This window comes from Sciurus vulgaris, assembly GCF_902686455.1.
Source record: "Sciurus vulgaris genome assembly, chromosome: 2".
Lineage (NCBI taxonomy): Eukaryota > Metazoa > Chordata > Mammalia > Rodentia > Sciuridae > Sciurus > Sciurus vulgaris.
The window spans coordinates 123,093,306-123,115,007 of record NC_136462.1 but is presented as its reverse complement, the minus strand read 5'-3'; the positions used below and the strand labels follow the sequence as shown (position 1 = coordinate 123,115,007).

The following is a 21,702-nucleotide window of genomic DNA, read 5'->3' as shown; positions in this document are numbered from 1 at the left end:
CTTATAAAATCTTCCAACATAGAAACAATTCTCAGAGGTAGAATGGTCCACATGGATCTTTTCACCCATCAAGGTCAGGTGAAGTGTTAAAATGTGTAACAGCAAGTTTTGGCAATTTAATAATGTACATTAAAAAACTTTAAAATACACAGCCCTTAACCTACTTATTTCACTTCTAGAACTCTACTCTAAATAAATACCAGTGCATATATTCAAAGATAATTGTACAAAGAATGCTTCCTTGCAGCAAAGATTGTAATACGAAGGATCAGAAAAAATATAACTGTCCTTGGTTAAACAGGGAATGTTATATAGCCATAAAAAAAAAAAATACACATTATGAGCTCACATTTTCAAGACATACTCTTAAGTAAAAACTACTAGTCACAAAATACTTGGTGCTACGTTATTCATTTTAGAAGTAGAAATATATGTGTACGTGTATAATTTTTAAATCTACAGAAAGAGACCTAAAACAATATACAATTGCTAACAGTTATACTTCTGAAAAGGGAAGGATAAATTGGGAATAAGAAGGTGGGACTTTCAAGATGGGGGTGTGGGCATACTACTATAATCCCAGTTACTCAGGAGGCTTCGGCAGGAAGATCACAAGTTCAAGGCCAGCCTCAGCAATTTAGCAAGGCCCTAAGTAATTTATAGAGACCCTGTCTCAAAATAAAAAGGGTCAGGGGCTGGGGAGATAGCTCAGTCGTAGAGTGCTTGCCTTGTAAGCACAAGGTCCTGGGTTCAATCCCCAGCACCCAAAAAAAATAAATAAATAAAATAAAAATAAAAAGGGTCAGAGATACAGCTCATGGTAAAGTGCCCCTGGATGGTTCAATTCTGGTACCAAAGAAAAAGTGGGGAAGGTAGGACTTTCATACCTTGCTTTCGATACTGCTGTCCTATATGCACGCCCTTTCTAAGAATGTATTTGTGTCCAACTCACTATTTTTTTAAGTAAAAGTGAAGACTATAAAATACAGTTTAATAAAGATAGAGTAAAAGAAAAGGGAACTAGGATGATACATGGTCAGAGAAAACAACAAAAATCCATGAACAAATTCTTGTTCTTGCACTCCCCCTATACTTCCCTTCTTCTCCCACCACCCTTAGGAGGAAGTCTTAAAAAAAAAAAAAAAAGAGGAAGTCTTGCTATGTTGCCCAGACCGGCCTGAAACATTTCAATTCTTCTGCCTCAGTCTCCCAACTAGTTGGGATTAAGACATGTACCACCATGCCCAGCTCTAAATATCCATCAGTCACCCAAGTAAACCACCTCTTAAGATAGGTTATTAACAGGAATCTGCCTAGGTGCCCATTAACAGATAAATAGATAAAGAAAATGTGGTATATATACACAATGAAGTTTTAGTCAACCTTAAAGAAAACTGAAATTATGTCATTTGCAGGAAAATGGATGCACTTGAAAGCATTATGTTCAGCAAAATAAGCCAAATTCAGGAGGTCAAGGGTCTTATGTTTTCTTCATATGTAGATGATAGAGAAGAAAAAATTAAAGAAGTGGGGGCTGTCTCATGAAAACCAAAGAATAATCAAGAGAGTGGAGGAAAAGGACCAGAGGGAAGAAGGGGAAGGAAAGGGGAAACACTGAGGAAGGATATTGGCCAAATTATATTGTTATATTGTGTGCATGTATGCATATTTAACAACAAATCCCACCATTATGTACAACTATAATGCACCAAAAATAAATATTAAAGGCATGGTGGTGCATGCCTTTAATTCCAGCAACCTGGGAGGCTGAGAAAGGAGGACTGCAAATTCAAAGACAGTCTCAGTCAATTAGCAAGACTCTAAGTAACTGAGTGAGACCATGTCTCAAAATAAAAAAATAAAAAGGGCTGGGGTGTAGCTTGGTGGCTGAGCACTCCTGGGCTCAATCCCAGGTATGAAAATAAACAAACAAACAAACAAATAAATAAAATACACATGAATACATATATGAAAAAAAAGATGGGTCACTAATAGAAACAACACACACACACAGACAAATCAACTGTTTTAAACAAAAACAATTTAAAAATAGCTTTAATAGAGTTTTCTCCAAGGCAAAATTTTGAAAATATGGAAGTAGCATTCTAAAATGACAAAATCTTGAAAGAACAAAAAGATCTGTTATGAAAATCTGTAAATGGCATTTTAACAAAAATTTTTACAAAATCTTGAAAGAATAAAGTGCAGCAAAAATACCCCATTAATGTGAATAAATTTGGATCAGCTATCTAAACAAAGTCTGTTGTACATTTTTAGCACAATGAAACCCGACCCTTTCAAGTAATAACATCAGACTCCACATTCCCAGTCTTCTCACCTTTCCAAAGGCAGATGCTCCGGCACAGATGTGTGTGTAATTGAATTGCTTCTGAGTTGCCAAAATCAATGGTGTCAGTTCCTCTGAGAATTAAACACATTTGATAAGGAGCATTTCATAATATTTTCATTTTCATATAATCAAGCATAACTTAGACACACTTTTTCAAATGTAAAACCTCACCTGGAAGGAGGCCTTTGTAAGCATCATGCTGAGCCACCAGAACTTTGGCTACACCTGCTACTTTACAGAGATCTTGTGCCACCTGTGATTAAAAAATAAGTTTCTAATCATCCATCTATCAGGAATATCCAAATAGAAGTACCATCAACAGCATAAAATTTTAACAGTTAACTACAAAAATTGTTCCTATTAACAAAATGGATGCTTAGGAATAAATGTTTTTTTAATCTTTTAACAAAGAAAATCTTATGCCAACTGATCTAAGGATTCACCTTACATAGGTTTTTTTTTTTTAAATATATTTTTAGTTGTAGATGGACACAATACCTTTATTTTTTTTTATCTTTATGTGGTACTGAGGATCAAATCCTGTGCCTTACACATGCTAGGCAAGCGCTCTACCAGTGAGCTACAACCCCAGCCCCGACTTACATAACTATCAACAAAGAATTTCAACCAAAATTCTACTTTGAAAGACAAAAGTACTAATTGGTAAACCAATATAAGCATGGCTCTCTGTCACATTAATAACACAGCCAATACATTTTAGAATTAGGGTTTCCTAAAGGTGAAAAACAAGACTTAAACATTCTATTTTAAAATTTACTGCATCTAGGCTGGGTGCAGTGGTGCACACCTATAACCCCAGTGGCTCGGTGCACACATATAACCTCCTGCTGAGGCAGGAGGATGGAGAGTTCAAAGCCAACTTTGATAAAAGCGAGGCGCTAAGCAACACAGTGAGACCCTCTCTCTAAATAAAATACAAAATGGGGCTGGAGAGTGGCTCAGTGGTTGAGTCCCTGAGTTCAATCCCCAGTACCAAAAAAAAGTTTACTGCATCTTATTGGATATTAAAATTAATAATGCTGAGCAACAGATAAAAATCTTATAATACAGCTCACTGTCAACCACTGAGTTTCTGCCCATATACATATATTTATCTATAACAAAATATTTGTCATATTTCCTTTTTTTAATTTCTCATTTTTCCTGTTTGGAATCAGGATAGGGTTCCAAGAAAGCTTTTGAGCACTCAGATTTTCTGTATATAGAAGGCAATCAGAATTCTCCCTTTTAAGTATTTTGTTTCTGTTTATCAGAGCCATATCGGTCACGTTACTGTCTTCTGTCTATTTGTATACCTTATGACAATTCATGGATCCACTGATAAGTGGGCATAAAAGGCTGTGCCTCCAACCCACCCCCAATTGTTCAACAATATTCACTGAAGGGGTTGGGGAGATAGCTCAGTTGGTAAAGTCTTTGCCTTGCAAGCACAGGTCCTGGGTTCGATCCCTAGTACTGAAAAGAAAAATTTTTTTTTTCACTTAAGAAGGGACGCAGAGTAAAAGTTCACCTTCTGAAAGTACACTATCTTCTACAGGAGGCTTATTATTATGGATGCATCTGTATATTTTAAGCAAATTTCTGATTACAAAAGTCAGTAAATTCCAAAGTAGCTATATAGCTCCCTAGATATAAAATCTTTCTTTCTTTTTTTGGTACCAGGGTACCTTATTTTTTTTTTTTTTTTTTTTAACCCAGGATGGTGCTTTCCCACTGAGCTACAGCCCCAGCTTTTTTAAAAAAATTTTCATTTGAGACAGGGTCTCACTTAATTGCTTAGGACCCTTGCTAAATTGCTAAGGCTGGCCTTGAACTTGTGATCCTCCTGCCTTAGCCTCCCAAGTCACTGAGATTACAGGCATGCAACACCACACCTCTCCTATCTTTTATCTTCTGGTACTTCACAAAAGAACCACTTTCTGTTTAATAAACAGCTAAAGAAAACAGTATAAAATTGAAATTTGCCTAGTTAGTAATAGATATGGTTGTTTTCTTTAAGATTAGAACATAACACTGTAAGTAGATATTTCAAATATTGTTAAGGTAATATTAGGATAATTATTTAAAATTATATCAAAACAAATCCAAAATTTGTATGTATCTGAAAATTGAGTAAACAAAAAAGATAGTTCAGCCATATCATCGGACATTATGGTTAACATCAACTATATAAGATTCAGTAATTGATAACAGGTATCATGTAATGAAATCCACATTAACCCTAGACCTGCTAGGATATATTCTTTCAAAATACCAATTTCACATAAGGAATTAGAAATTACACTAGCATTTAGAACCTGAAGTGTTAGATGCTCTGCATTGATAATTTAGTAAAAAAATAAAATCCTCTAAGAAAAAAACATACTCTGTCCAAATTTACTCTTTTCTGAGGTTCAACTCCCAACCGTCCACTTGGTTACTCCTTTAGAATACGAGAGGGTTCAAAGGCATAAGCATAACTGAAGTTCTCATCCACACGGCAGCCCAGTGCACAGACCCTGCAACCCACATTTCAGCACCTTTCCAGAGGATTCGTTTTCAAAGTTTCCATTCTTATTTAACAATGACAAGAACATTTTTTAGTACCAGCTATAATTTGGTAAGAAAAATACTTACATTTGAATCCTCCTACCAATTAAAAATTAACACCCATGATACTTTGTCCAGATTTACCACTTTCAGGAATTAAAAGCAATTAGTAAGTATATTCATCAACACAAAAAGGGATTGGCTATTAACCTCTAAGGGGACTCAAATATTATCATTCTACTTGGTACCTGATGGCATACGATGATGCCAGTGAAACTAAATCAAGTATTCTACCTCATTTCAAAAGATAAAATGCCTAGTGAGCAGACCTTTTAGTTCCTTTTTCACACACAGTAATGGTTGTGACACTGGCCATTTAATGAAGATTAGAGCCCAGTTTGGGTTATAGTCCTCAGCATAATTCTCTGTTGCCATCTTCTCCTGTCTCTTGATGGAGATTATATTTGCTATGGCTGACCTTAAGAATTTCTCACCTTGTCACATTTGGTTCCAGCTACTAAGCAGGACACTTCACCTCCAAGATGTTTGGCTGCAGTGATGGTATTTAAGGTAATGGGTACTAGAGAGTCATTTGCATGCTCAGCTATTACCAGGGTACTCTGAAATCGGAGCAATGAGGCCTAAAAAAGGGGGGAAAAAGAAAAAGTTATTCATAGGGTTTTCTTTTTTAACTCTAATTGTAAAGTATATGTGCTTTAAAGCAAACTATCCTATACTTAATACTCTATATATTTATAAAATCCATTTATATTCAATGCATTTATATTTGATAGCAAAAATTAGGCTGTGTCTATCATTGTAATACTAATATTCTCACCTATAAAAACTGAAATGCAGTTGAGTTTCCTTTTTTATTATTTTTAGTTGTATATGGACATATACCTTTATTTTATTTATTTATTTTTATGTGGTGCTGACAGAACCCAGTATCTCACAACCCCAGCCCCCAGATGAGTTTTCTATTGCTAGAAAATATTTAAAAATTATTTCAAACATTTTCCCACTAGCCTGTGTTCAATGTGTTACTGTTATATATCTAAATTTAAAATCCTTAGGTGGAAAACATTAACTAGCAAAGTAGGAATTGTTCAAATTCTACCACCAATTACATTCAGTTACACACTAAGGAGTACTATACTAAAAAAGCATAGTAAGAAAGTTCAGACAAACAATTACTGAAGTTGATTCTTTTTTTCTTTTTGTACCAAGGATTGAACCCAGAGGCACTTAACCGCTGAGCTACATTGCGAGCCCTATTTATTTATTTATTTATTTATTTTCAGACAGGTTCTCACTAAGTGGCTTAGGGTCTCACTACGTTGTTTAAGCTCACTTTGAACTTGTGATCCTACTGCCTCAGCCTCCCAAGTTGCTTAGATTACAGATATATGCTATCATGTTCTGCACTACAGTTGATTCTTATTGCTTCAAGCAAAAAGCATTCAATACTAAAATTATAATGGAAATCTGTTTTTAAATTATGACAATAAACAGCAATTTTACTGGGATTCTGACTGCTCAAATATGCTTCTGAATTAAAAAGAAGTATTTGTAGATAGTATCTTGGAACCAACTGACACATAGTTCTATCTTATATGAACTATCAAGAGACCACCAATTGTTTATGATCATCTGGAATAATTCCAAACACCAGGAACACAAAGATGAACTAGAATAAGCCCCAAGTTCAAAGATTTCACAAGAAATATGACTTGTTCATGTACAATTATACACTAGAAGAATTTTTCAAACAATGAAGAGAACCAAAATGAAGGGTGCTGATCATGATCAAGGGAAGGACAGGAAAGAAGTTTAGGTGCTTCTGCCATGTGAAAAGATGAGGACTGGGGAGGTGACTCGTGATAAGTGCCCCTGGGTTCAATCCCCAGTAACGCCCTCAAAAAAAAAAAAAATTCCTCTCTTATGACAAATTCCCAGAAATCGTAGATCAAGAGGCAGGCAAATTTTTAAGGTTTTTTTATAATGAATGATACAAATGGTTTTTCAAAACTATTGTACTAGCCAAGCCTACAATCCCAGCGCACAGGAAGCTGAGGCAAGAGGATCATAAGTTTGAGGACAACCTGGGTAACTTGCTGAGATTCTGCCTCAAAAAAACTAAAAGAGCCAAGGGTGGAGCTCAGAGGTAAAGTGCCCCAGAGTCGGGAGGTGGGGTTGCTAATTCACAATTTCTAGAACGGAATGAAAGTTCTTGGAAAGCAAATACCATATCTGATCATTTTTATATCCCCAAAATCTAATACAATGTTACTTTAAAATTTACATCTGTAAAATTAATTATATGTTACTTTTTCTTTTTTATCAGAAGAGCACAATATAAAAGACTTTGTAATTAAGAAACATTGTAATTAAGAACAATTTATGATTTGAATATTTCACAAGAATTGCTAATAACTATCACCAATATATATCAGACATCATATTTTTTATTATGTATCACACATCATTTACCATTAAAATTATGAGATTTCCATCACCATTTAAAGAACAAATCCGAGACTTGGTGGCAGAAGGCCCATATTTGCTGAAAATTATAGTTCTATCATAAAATAAATTGGGTAGTTCTCCTAAGGAACTGTGAGGCTTTTTTAAACTTTCTGTGAGAGTTGCATATGCTTTTTAAAGGATTTTTCAAAAATCAGTTTCTAAGTAAACAGCAAAAGAATATACGTGAGAATCCTTTCATGTCAGGCATAGTGGCATATGCCTATAATTCCAGCTGAGGCTGGAGGATCACAAGTTGGAGGCCAGCCTCAGCAACTTAGCAAGACCTGTCTCAAAAAATAAAAAAGGACTGGGGATGTAGCTCAGTGATAAAGCCCCTGGGTTTAATCCCCAGTACTAAAACAAAAACAAAAACAAAAATCAACCCTCAGTTCATCTAGCAGATCAATTTTTACTAAGAACTATATACATCATAAAGGCATGCTATATTATCAATTGATGTCTTTATAATTTAAAAAATTTTAAGCATCCTTCTAATTCAGTGTTTTACCTTTCTTTCCTCAGATCTTAATTATGTGGCTTAATTCAGCAGTTAGCTGTTGTATGGAGCCTAGGAGCATTACAAGTTCAAGTGCTCTTTAAAATGGTAGACCTCAATCTGAAGCCTAGTTTCCTCATATGCAAATTGTGGAGATGAACTAGATCATAAGTTTTCAAACTACCCTTCATAGAAGTGTTCCTGAAAGGCACCTCAGGAACCACCACACAGGTTAAGTGAGGACCAGGCAATCAGAGTTGCTAGAACACGCCCCTCAGCTTTGTTTAACCAGGTTTATAAAACTAACAATTACAGAACACTGTACAAAGTGGTTTTACTTTATAGGTAGGATCTTATTTAAAACTCTATGATGTAAGTACTATTAGCCTGACTTTACAGATGAGGAAACTGAACTTTTGTGGTTACGTATCTAGGAAGCATATTTTAACTCTAGGTAGTCTGACTTCAGAGTTTGGGTTCTTAATTATTAGCTCACATCAAAGTGCCACCATTTATAGTTTTAAATACGGGTCATTCCTGGAAGATTTCACTTGGTAAATATGTTCCTGTCTTAACAACAACAAAAAATTAGCACTTGTGGGGCACAGTGGTATATGCCTGTAATCCCAGCAACTCCAAGAGGCTGAGAGAGGAGCATTACAAGTTCAAGGCCAGCCTCAGCAACTTAGCAAGACCCTGTCTCAAAATAAAAAATAAAAAGGGCTGGGGGTGTGGCTCAGTGGTAAAGCACCCTGGCATTCAATCCCTAGTGCCAAAAAAATTAAAATAAGAAGAAAGGAAAATATGATCTCAGGTCTCTTTTCCAACTTTAAAAGTTCTATCACTCCAAAATCCTATTTTAAGTAGGAGAGTGGTACAGAATAAAACTAAAGAGTCAATAAGTATAACTCATTAATGAAAAGGCTATGAAGCAAAAAAAATTTTTTCATTTTATATGAAATAAAAAATAAAAAGGGTTGGGAATGTGGCTCAGCTCCTGGGTTCAATCCCCAGTACCAAAACAAACAATGGTAATGGGAGGAAAAAGAGTCAAATTCTTAAACATTAAAGATAACTACTGAAATACTTAATAATGTGACTGCCCAGAAAAGGAACATCAATCTCTTCAAAACACTGCTTCTTGAATTAAAATGAATTAATGCAGGTCACAGACATCCATAAATTCTTGGTCACTGGCCTTACCTGAGTCTTCAAAACCGCCTTAGCAATACTACTATGCCTTTCTTGTTGGCACTGTCACCCTCCATAACAACTATTTCAAATATCCTGAATTTCTCAAGCTGCAACCATTCTGCACCTCCTCCTTCACACAATGACCCTGAAGCCAGCACCAGAACCTGCTTCCCCTCCCAACTCAACATAGAGATTCCCGGCCCTGCCCTATTAAAATGGAAACATCGGGGTCCTCTGTTCCTCCTGGGTCTTGACCCCTTCATCTGGGTTCTAGATGCCATTCTTACAAATCTACTCAGAGACTTCTTTCTGCAATTCCCACTCAGTACTATGATGTTTCCAATCTCTCTCTTACCTTTGGTTCTTTCTTATCAATTTTTAAACATGTTTGAGGGCTGGGGTTGTGGCTCAGTGTAAGAGCACTCGCCTAGCATGTGTGAGACACTGGGTCCGATTCTCAGCACTGCATATAAATAAATATAAATAAACGTCCATCAACAACTGAAAAAATATAAAAAGCCTCTACCCTCCATTTCCACTCTAGCCACTACCTGCTCTAATTCCTCATCTTTCAACATGCCTCGATTACTTGCATCTGTTTTTTTCCCCTCACCAAAAGCTTTACCTTACTTGTTCTCACTAATGTTTTAAATTACTATTTCCTTCTGCATTCCATGGCTTGATTTACCACCTATATGAGAATGAGTTCCCTATTTTGTTCATCTGTATCTCCAGCTCAAATCTCTTTCCTAAATGCTACAAACCTATAATTGGTTACATCTAAATGTCTAAGTGCTTAACCTGCCTGTCTCATCAAACACTTTCCAACTCAGCAAATCCCAACCTTAACTCATCTTTCCCGTGTTCCTCCAGCCCCTCCCCATAATTCTCCTCCAACTTCTTCAAGCAATATACCACTCTCTACCAAGCTCTCCAAACCATGATCTCAACCCTCACATGTGATCAGCCTTGAAGTTATAACAATTCTTCCTTTTAAATGGAACATCTTCTAAATTCATTACTTCTTTCCATCATCAATACCAGCATGCCATTATCCCTCTCCTTTATTACTGAAAGTTTCCCAGACCAGTTTTGCTCCCCTCCAATCCATTTCTCTTTTCATGATACAAATCTAACATGTTATTCTCCTGCTTAAAACACTTCAATTGTTTCCTGTACCCTTAAGATACAGTAAACTAGACTCCTCAGGTTGATTTACCAGATATTCATTCTGTGGCCTGATCTACCTCCCTAGCAATACATCCCTCAATCATTTACACCATATTTTAAGTTACTTAAACTCACCCTGCTCTCTCTGACTTGGAGTCTTCCCACATATTATTCTCTCTGCCTAGAAGTCCCCTTACCCTGTTACCTGATTAGCCTTTAATTAGCCATCCTTAATTTTCTGCTTAAAGTACAATTCCTCCCAAAAGCCTCCATATGGTTGCAGTGGTAAAGAGCACAACCTCTGTTGCTATCTTGCCTGGGTCTGAATCTCATCTCTACTATTACTTCTCTTTGCCTCAGTTTCCTCTAAAATGGGGACAATGATGATCTCACAGAATCGTGAAGATTAAATTAGCAAATGTAAAGATCTTGGAATAGTACGAGGAATATATTAAATGTTTATTAAATGTTAGTGACATATAAAAGCCTTTTTTGGATCTCTTAGGACTATTTAGCTGTATTAGCAAATGGTACCTGTACTGCCTTCATTATAGCATTCACACAACTGCACTATGCTCATTTGATTAACTCATCTTCCCCATCTGATACTGACTACAGGGCCATGTTTTCCTATTAACCAAGCCTCTCTTCAGTATCCAGCACAGAGCAGATGCCTAATACATGAACAGAACATCTTTTTAAAATTTTCTTCACTAAAATAATGAAAAGAAAAGCCAGTAACTAAGGGGAAATTTTGCAAAAGACATATCCAATAGAGAACTGTTATCTAATTAATATATACAAAGAACTCTTAAAACTCAACAGTAAGAAACAATCAACTTGATTTTTAAATGGGCAAAGTAGAGCTGGAGATGTAGCTCAGTAGTATAGCACCTGTTTTGCACGCACAAGGCCCTGGATTCAATCCCCAAATGTAGCCCAAAAAACAAGGGCAAAGAAGGTAAAAAGACACCCTGCCAAAGAAATATACAGATGGCTGACAAGCATATGAAAGATGCTCAACATCATAATTTCATTACAGAATTGCAGATTAAAACAACAAGATACAACTATACACCTATTAAAATGGCAAAAATCCAAAACACTGACAACACCAAATGTTGGCAAGTATGTGGAACATAAGGAACTCTCATAAATTACTGTGGGAATACAAAAAGGTATAGCCACTTTAGAAGACAGTTTGGCACTTTCTTATACAACCAAACATACTCAACATAAAATCTAACAATTACATTCCTTGGGACTTATCCCAAATGAGCTGAAAATTTATGCCACACAAAAATCTACATGCATTCATTTATAACTGCCAAAACTTGAAAGCAACCGAGATGTATTTAATAGGGGAAAAATAAACTGTGGTACAGTCATACAACAGAATATTATTCAGTAGTAAAAAGAAATGTTCTACCAAGCCATGAAAAGACATGGAAGAACCTTAAATGTACACTGCTTAGTGAAAGAAGTCGGTCTCAAAAGACTGCAAGCTATATTAGTCCAACTATATGACATTTTGGAAAAAATAAAGCTAGGGGACAGTAATAAGATCAGTGATTGCCAGGGTTTAGGGGGACAGAGGGATGAATAGGCAGGGCGGGCACAGAGGATTTTTAGGACAGTGAAACTATTTTATCTGATACTACTAAGGTAGGTAACATGTCATTACACATTTGTCCAAACCCATAGAAGGTACAACACCAAGAATGAACCCTAATGTAAACTACAGGCTTTGGGTAACAATGATGTCAATGTAGGTTCATAGACTATGGCAAATGTACATTCTAATGTGTACATTGACAGAGGGGGTGGTAGCAGGTGTGTGGGTCAAGGATATATGAGAACTCTATGAACTCTGGTTAGATTTTGCTGTGAAACTGAAACTTCTTTAAGAAATAGTCTACTTTTAAAAACACTTTCTTGTTAGTTGGGCATGGTGGCACACTCTTGTAATTCAATGACTCAGTAAGCTGAGGCAGGAGAATCACAAGTTGGAGGTCAGTCTCTGCAACTCATGAAGACCCTCAGCATCAAGACTGTGTCTCAAAATAAAAAAATAAAAAGTTATTTTGAGACTAGGTTCTTTCACTAAGCAGTATGCATTTAAGATTCTTCCATGTAACCTAGTGGTAAAGTGCCCCTGAGTTCAATCCCAGTATAAAAATTAAAAAGAAAAAAACTTTGGTTTTAAGAACATTATTTTTATAATTTTACTCTATAACTTGAGCTGTACAAAGCAATTTTAAGACTCTAACTCAGCCATACTTCAACACCGCTCCTTTGAACCACAGAGAATAACTGAAATTACTATTTCCTTAATTTTTCCAATAATGATTATAGCTAGTAACACCGTATACACAGAGGTAAGAAATTGATTCATTGTGTAATGTGGATGCTTATAAATGTTTGTCACCACCTCACAATTGTCTTCCTTTTGTGTGTAGGGGTACAGGTGCTCAGAGAAAATTCTTGAGAACCACAAAGATCAAGAAGTAGGACTGGGCAGTGGGACAAGGTGAACTGCACTACTGTCAAAAGAGACTGTGGCTGATCCCAAGAGATCACTGACGCTGGGATGCGCCCTCAGAGCTGGGAACTGAAACAGGGAGGTTACAGATTTTCCTTTTCCTATTATGTCTAGTGACCTAGGACTATTTTTTCCTAATTTCTAGGGTCCCTTCAATGTGTTTCACGTTACTTTAGATAGAATCCACATGGACTTTTAAGTTTTTGTTTTATAATTTTGAATAATCAAACTAATGTGACTGAGGCTTTCATTTCTGTTTCTACTTCAACCCTAGAAATGATACATATTTAAAAAAGCAAAATACATATCTAATAAGAACACATATGATATGAACAGAACCAAAACAATGATAAAACATTCAAGACAGACAAAACTCAAAAAACGAAACATTTTTAATCTAAAGAAAATCCTTCACCTTTACTATTACTTTATCCTGCAATAAACAGTTTGAAGGACATTAATTTACAAAGTACTTTCACAGAGACACTTTTTTACCTTCTCCAACTTCCTAATAAAATTAACCCTCTCCCTATTTTATGCTCCCCAAATACCATACTCCTTCTTACTCAACACTGATCACACTCAATGTGTTTATTATCAGTCTTGAATCTATTTGCAGCACAAGGGCAGGAACAAGGTCTGTCTTGTTCTCCACTGTGATCTGGGTATCTATCTTTGCGCCTGGCACACAGTTAGCATTCAATGAATGCTTAGAGACTATATGAAAAGTTTTCCTAAATAATCAAAACCTAAAAAACAATTATCCCCATGCCATTGATAATTATCTACACCACACTTAAGGCCACCTCAGCAGTACATAAACTTGTTAAATCACTAAAACAGACACCCCATCATGCTTTTAGAGAAACACCTAGACTACTAACTAGACTTGGTTCCAAATATTACAATGTGAAAATTTTTCTTCTGCTTACCAAATGCATTCCTTCTAAAATTGATTGGCCTTTACATGATAGCACACTTACTAGGGCAGGGTTTAAAGAGGTTATAATTCTCTCTGCACCATTTCAGAGCCAAACCTCTTGAAAAAAACACCCATAGTCTCCAATTCTATCGCCTCACCTCCCTTCCTTTTTTACTAACAGCACACTGGCTTTCACTTGAAATGCAACACTGAATCCAACCTCTTCAAAGTCATCAACAACCTTACTATGGTTAAATCCAATGAACACATTTTGGCCCTTCTCTTTATTCAAGTTCAACAGTTCTTGACACAGTTTTTACTTCTACAGGTTTTATTTCTAAAGTCCTCCTGTGACTTTAACTGCATGCTCATGCAACAAACTACCACAGATGTTAGAAGAAAAAACAGCTGGAGTCTAACTCCCTACTTCACCCTGACAAACCCCTTCATAATCTAAGTAGTAAGAATAATTTAACCTACTTCTCCCCAACCATCTAGGGACTAGGAGGGGTGGGAAGTGGAGGAAGGATTTTTTTTTTTTTTTTTACTTCATAATTTAGAAAAAAGTAATAAGTAAACAAAAGTAATAAGCTATAAAATCTTTCCAAGGTTTTCTCAAAAGAATAAATCATATAATTAAAGTCACCTATCCCTATTTTAACATACATTTTATAATAATAAAATGTATATTACATTTCTATACTTAAACTAAATACTTTAACCTCCTTAGTAATAAAATATAGCACCTTTAATCAAAACTAGAAATGTCATATAACATTGATTATAATATTAAAATCATAGTCAATTTACTTCATTTTAAAATCAGACAAGACTCTCAGACACATTGGCAGGCAGTATGATTTTACTAAATTTCACCCTATGCAATAAATTTTCTTTTAGAGCCACACCAAAATTGGCTCTCTTTCTTCTTTCAAAGGAAATTAAAATTTGCATGTGAATTAGAGTTAAATCTCATTCATCAATGTTGAACAGAGGACTCTGAAAACGATCATGCTCCTTCCTACCACTTTCATAGCTTTTCAATAATGATATCCCTTCCTGTCTGCCTAAGGAGCACTCAAATGACCCTGAAAGTGTTGCTTCCCTCTCCACAGAATATTTTTTTTTTGGCATCTTTTTATTAGTCATCATATCAATTTTAAAACAAATTAACAAAATAATAATTTAGACTAGTAACCCTGCTGGTGGGCATGGTGATGCACACCTGTAATCCCAGAGGCCCAGGAAGCTGAGGTAGGAAAACTGAAGTTTAAGACCAACCTGGGCAATTCAGTACAACCCTGTCTCAAAATAAAAAATAAAAAGGTCTGGGAATGTAGCTCAGTGGCAAAGTGTGCTTAGATTCAATCCCTAGTACTACTGAAAAAAAAAAAAAAGTTAAATAATTGAAATCACAATTGTTTGCCTCTCCGTTTTCCTCTTAGTGTGTTCTTTAGCTCCATATTATAGATGTAAATAACCATCTTTGTTAACAGATGACTTTGGGGACCCCTCCCAAAGATGAAGAACTTTGCTTGGCAGCACAAATCAATCAAAACTGGAAACAGAACATAGATACTAAACGTAAGTCATTTAACCTACATTTTAAAAGCCTAATAATTTTTATTTTTTAATTTTTTGAACAACTGTAGTTTAAAAAAAAAAAAAAACAGCTTCTAGAACTCATAAACGAATTCAGCAAAGTAACAGGATATAAAATCAACACCCATAAATCAATAGCCTTCCTATATGCCAATAATGAATCAGCTGAAAGAGAAATTAGGAAAACTATCCCATTCACATTAGCCTCAAAAAACTTAAAATACTTGGGAATCACCTCAATCTAATGAAAGAGGTGAAATACCTCTACAATGAAAGCCACAGAACACTAAAGAAAGAAATTCAAGAAGACCTTAGAAGATGGAAAAATCTCCCATGTTCTTGGATAGGCAGAATTAATAGTCAAAATTACCATACTATCAAAAGCACTACACAGATTTAATACAATTTCTATTAAAATTCCAATGATATTCTTCATAGAAATAGAAAGAGCAGTCATGAAATTCATTTGGAAAAATATGAGGCCCAGAATAGTGAAAGCAATCCTTACTCTTAGCAAGAAAAGTAAAGCAGGAGGCATCTCAATAGCAGACCTTAAATTATACTACAGAGCTCTAGTAACAAAAACAGCAAGGTATTGGTACCAAAACAGACATGAAGACCACTGAACAGAATAGAAGACACAGAGACAAACTCACATACCTAACAATTATCTCATACTAAGCAAAGGTGCCATAAGCATACATTGGAGAAAAGACAGCCTCTTCAACAAATGGTGCTGGGAAAACTGGAAATCCATATGTAGCACAATGAAATTTAACCCCTATCTCTCACCCTGCACAAAACTCAAAGTGGATCAAGGATCTAGGCATTAGACCAGAGACCCTGTGCCTACTAGAAAAAAAAGTAGGCCCAAATCTCTATCCTGTCAGCTTAGAAACTGACTTCCTCAACAAGACTCCTAAAGCACAAGAAGTAAAATCAAGGATCAATAAAATGGGATGGTATCAAACTAAAAGCTTCTTTACAACAAAGTAAACAATCAAGCATGTGAAACCCTACACAATGAGAAAAAAATATGTGCCACCTGCACCTCAGATACAGCATTAGTCTCCAGGAAATACAAAGAACTCAAAAAACTTTTAAGACCAAAAAAATCAGAATAACCCAATCAATAAATGAGCAAAGGAACTGAGCAGGCACTTCACAGAAGAAGAAATACAAATGGTCAACAAATATATGAAAAAAAATCGTTCAACATCTCTAGCAATTAGAGAAATGAAAATTCAAATGACACAGATTTCATCTCACTCCAGTGAGAATAGCAATTATCAAGAATACAAGTAACAGGGGCTGGAGTGTGGCTCAGTGGTAGAGCACCTGCCTAGCATGTGAGGCACTGGGTTTGATTCTCAGGACCACATATAAATAAATGAATAAAATAAATGTCCGTCAACATCTAAAAAAAATATTTAAAAAAATACAAGTAACAATAAATGTTTGAGGATGTAGGGAAAAGATACACTCATACATGGCTGTTAGAACTGCAAATTGCTGCAACCACTCTGGAAAGCAGTACGAAGATTCCTCAGAAAACTTGGAATGGAACCACCATTTTGACTCAGTTATCCCACTCCTCAGTATATACCCAAAGGACTTAAAATCAGCATACTATATTGACACAACCACATAAATGTTTATAGCAGCTCAATTCACAATAGCAAAACTATGGAACCAACCTAGGTGCTCTTCAACAAATGAATGGATAAAGAAAATGTGATATAAATACACATGAAATATTACTCAGCCATAAAAAAGAATGACTTTATGACTTTTGTCAGTAAATGGCTAGATCTGGAAGTTCTCATGCTAAATAAAATAATCCCCAAGAATCAAAGGCTGAATGTCCTCTTTGATATGTGAATGCTCACCCCAATTGGGGGGGTGGGGGCAGGTAGAGAATAATAGAAGTTCATTGGATTAGACAAAGGGGAATGAAGGGAAGGGAGAAGGGATGGGAATAGGAAAAGACAGTAGAATGAATTGGACATACCTTTCCTATGCTCATATATGAATACACAATCAGTGAAAGACCACATCATGTACATCCACAAGACTGGAATCCTAACTAGATAAGTTATACTCCATGTATATATAATATGTCAAAATACACTCTACTGTCATGTATATCTAAAAAAGATCAAATAAAGAGTAAATAAATGAAAAGGGGAAAAAAAAGACACATAACGAAATTTACCATCTTGGTCATTTTTAAATGTAAAGTTTGGTACTGCTAACTACATTCACACTATTGTGTTAATAGTTCAACATGATTTTCCCCACCACTCCAACATAAGTAATCTTTTATAGCACTGGTCCTTCAGGCTAATCAAGTGCTTTACCACTGAGCTACATCCACTTAGCTACGTTCTCAGTCCCTTTTATCTTGAAAAAGGGTCTCACAAAGTTGCCCAGGCTGGCCTCGAATTTATGATACTCTTGCCTCATCCTCCCCAAAAGTTGGTACTATCTGCAGTCCCAGAGGGCCATCTTGCCCAGTCCATAAAGTAATCTTTTAAAGATAATCCTTACCTTGAATTTAATTAAAACATGTGATTGGGTTTTTGAAATGTATCTTCTTTCTAAATGAAATCTGTTAGCTACAGAACAATTTTTTAAAATTTCAACAGTAGGAGTTTGAGATAAGTCATTTTGACTTTAAGAAATCATAATGAACTCATATTATTTTCACAAAATAATAATCCCACTTTGAGAATAAAAACAGGTAAAAGAGATAATAATAATAACCTACTAAATAAGGATTCCTGAGTCCCTAAATACATAAATAAGCTAGAAAAGAATGTTACTCCTTGTAGAATGGTAACCAATAAATATAGAAGTAACAGTGGAATTAGCAAATCACCATTTTGCATCATAGCAATAATTTCTCAGGCAAGATTCATCAACAAATGCTCAGACTAGTAGGTGGTATTTGTGAGTTACATAGTCTCAAGTATCTCCCACCAAGTATAATTACAGAGGAGGAGTAATTACTTGACAGTGGAGAAACCTGGCAAACAACTTGCTACTTAAGTGACTAAAGTTAACATCACCAGTAATGGGACAAACCAACACCACATGCCTCTTAGTATGATGCACCGAGACATGATGTTTCTTTAGTGACATCCCTGCCAAGAGTAGTCTAATCATAAGGGAAATACCAGACAAAGCTAAGTTGGTAACATCTATAAAATAGGCCTTTACTCTTCAAAAATGTCTGGGATTGTGGCTCAGTGGAAGAGCACTTGCCTAGCATGTGTGAGGCACTGGTTTTGAGTCTCAGCACCACACATAAATAAATAAAAAATAAAAGTCCATCAACAACTAGAAATAATTTTTTTAAAAATGTCAATGTCATCAAAGTCAAGGAAAGGCTGGAGAAATTTTCTAACAAAGACTAATGGGACATGAAAACCACATGCAAGACATCTGGACTATCTTAGATCAGAAAAAGAAAAATTGCTATAAACAAGATTAACAAGACAATTGGCAAAATATGAATGTAAATGAGAAAACTGTATCATTGTTACCTTTCTGATTTTGCCAATTATACTATGGTTAGAAAACTGAAACCTTTGTTCTTTTGATATACCCAGGAGGATTATTTGCATTGTAATTTCAAGTAGTTTAGAAAAATAATGTGTATATATGTAGCAAAAGACAGTAAATGCACCAAACTGTAAGAGCTGGTGCTTAGAAAGGGAATTCTAAGAATTCTTTGTACTATTCTTGCAAGTTTTCTGTAAGTTTGAAATTATTTCAAAATTTAAAAAGCTAAAGGTGTTATGTGCACCTAGGTGTCTATTTTAAAAGAGTTCCCACCATTTCTTCTATGCTTGAAATTCTAATCTAAAACAATCAGTTTAGAGCAACTATTCTACTAAGTGTGACTTCAAATTTTAAAAATAAGTCAAGGTCAAAGTCCTTGGCAAACCACAACAAAGATTTGGAAATACTGTCTATGTATGCTGGCCAACTGTGTAGGATATTAAGAATTACTTGAGAGGTTGGGGAGATAGCTCAGTCGGTAGAGTGCTTGCCTTGTAAGCACAAGGCCCTGGGTTCGATCCCCAGCACGCAAAAAAAAAAAAAAAAAAAAAAAAAAAAAAAAAATTACTTGAACTAATCATTCCATCTTTTTGTTAGCTCTCCAAATTACTGAGTCCTAACTTCCCCCACATTTATGCCACAAGTACAACCTGTCCACAAAACTGCCTTCCAACTCCTGCACAGATAGGTATTCTACAACTCTGGCTCTGGTTCCTGGAATTTTCCCCAAAACATGACTTTCACTTCTGTCTAGATCTTTAAGGAAAAAAAAAAAAAAAAAGTCTCCCGAGGGTAAAACAGGACACTGAGGTGTAAGATGCAAGTTTGAACAGGACTTTTTATGAAAGGAATAAGCACAAGGAAAAAAAAGTCTACAAACATCCAGAAGGCCACCAGCTATGAAAAAATCTCAATGAATGGGAAAACACACACACACACACACACACACACACACACACACACACACACAAAATTATATAAAAGTGATATACAATACTAGTGATTGAGCTCAAGGCCACAGACATGTTAGGCAACTGCTCTATCAGACACACAGACTTTTTATTTTGAGACAAGGTTTCGCTAAATTGCCCAGACTGGCGTGAAACTTGCATATCTTTCTGCCCCAGCCTCAAAAGTAGGTAGGATGACAGGCGTCTCACTAAAGTTAGCAACATAGTCTCTCACTTAACCTAAATGTAAATTAGAAAACCTACAGAATCCACAATGTAAATTGACTTGTAATTTGGTCAGTCTCCAACTAGTGTTCTCCCACAGCATTAGGACAAAAATATATTTCTTGTCAGTCCCTCTCACAACAACAAAAAAGAAATGATGCAAACTCATGATTTGTCACTACTGAAAACATCAAAAACTTAACACTCTCGACAGTTCCCTGGCTATTTAACAATCTGGTCTAAAAGACACCTGCTTCTTAAAACTGGTCAAAGTCGTCAAACTGGACCACAGGTTTTGCACACAACCACCTCAACTCAGCGCTGGCCCACTAGGCAGAAAGCAGAGCAAGTTTGCATAACCACACCCCGCCCCCACGAAGCCCTTGACAGTGAGAGGGTCAGAGCAGCCACTTGGCGCCAAGTGAATATGCTTCCAGCAACGTCGGGTTCCGGCGGACCCAAGTTTTACACTTTCTCCAGAAGGCATTCCCGCGGCGACGTTTTACTCCCTTGGGTCAAGATTCCCCGGGGAGGCGGCGGCCGGTTCCCCACCAGGTGTGGAAAACGTGAGTGGCCAAGACAGTCAAGACCCAGCCAGAAAGGTGAGGAAGAGAGCGGGGGCAGGGCGGCCGGGACACAGCAGCTGCAGCAGCTGCAGCAGCAACAGCTGTGCAGGTTCACTACTTGGTGATCCTGACCTCCGACCTTTGCTCCAAGCTTGCAGCCCGGGAGAAGTCAAGGGCAGTCCCTGAACTTTGGGCCCAAGCCCCAGGCCGGGCTGAGCAGGGCCTGTCGGGGCTGTGGGAGCCGGTGACCTTCGCCAAGACCCCCACAGGGACGGCCCTCCCCGACCGGACTCACCGCCCGCCGAAGCTGCCCTGGAGCCGCCGCTCGAAACATAGTCTCCGCTCTCGTGGGTCAAGCTGTAACCCCGGCTCAGCAACCTCGGGCCCCGCGAAGCAGCACTGCCTCCGCCAATCACCCTAACGCTCGCGAGACACGCGAACGAGAACGGACGCCTTAGGTTAGGAGAGCGAGCTTGCGGTTCCCGCCTGTCCATTGGGCGGTTGCGCAACCAATGGGGACGGAGGAAAGTTAGGGGCTGGACTTGGGAGTGGGGCAAAGGTGAGGCTGTTTGCTGCCGGGCCTGCGGGCGAGTTGTGACTCAGGGCTGCTCAGGCCGAGCTCAGAAGCTGCCTGGGGATGGAGGCTCAGATGGCCTCCCGGTCCTACGATGGGCAGTGTTTTTAGGATGAACCGGCCAACTTCGCAGAACTTTCCCTCCTGGCTTCCCTGCTCTCCGGATGAAGGCCACCTTTGCTCCACTCATTATTTTGTCCACTCTATTCACGGTATCGGTGCTACACTTGTGCCAAACACTTTCCCAGGTGAGGGGAATATAATAAAAGTATTCTTAAGGTATTGCCCTGCCCTGGGGGCCTTAGGAATTCTGGAGAAAACATACATAAGCATATTATTATTATGGGGAGAGAGTTCACCGAACTGGTTGTATATAAGCTGGATTCTAGGAGATGGAACCAGGTGGACACGACAGGGATGGAATATGATGGAAAGATGATCCAAGGACGAGGCAGGAGTCTGTGT

At 37.1% G+C, this 21,702-nt stretch overlaps 1 protein-coding gene across 1 annotated transcript in view; it reads right to left on the bottom strand.

Annotated features, from left to right (window-relative positions):
* The window catches only part of ETFA (electron transfer flavoprotein subunit alpha), a 71,914-nt gene extending 50,788 nt beyond the window's left edge, over positions 1–21,126 (bottom strand). The window contains exons 1-4 of the mRNA XM_079128924.1: positions 20,959–21,126; positions 5,395–5,541; positions 2,522–2,603; positions 2,339–2,421 (exon numbers count right to left, since the gene is read on the bottom strand). Of these exons, the coding sequence (XP_078985050.1) occupies positions 2,339–2,421; positions 2,522–2,603; positions 5,395–5,541; positions 20,959–20,997 (351 nt within the window). The 5' untranslated portion in view covers positions 20,998–21,126. The remainder of the gene's footprint in view (positions 1–2,338; positions 2,422–2,521; positions 2,604–5,394; positions 5,542–20,958) is intronic.
* Positions 21,127–21,702: the final 576 nt, after the last annotated feature.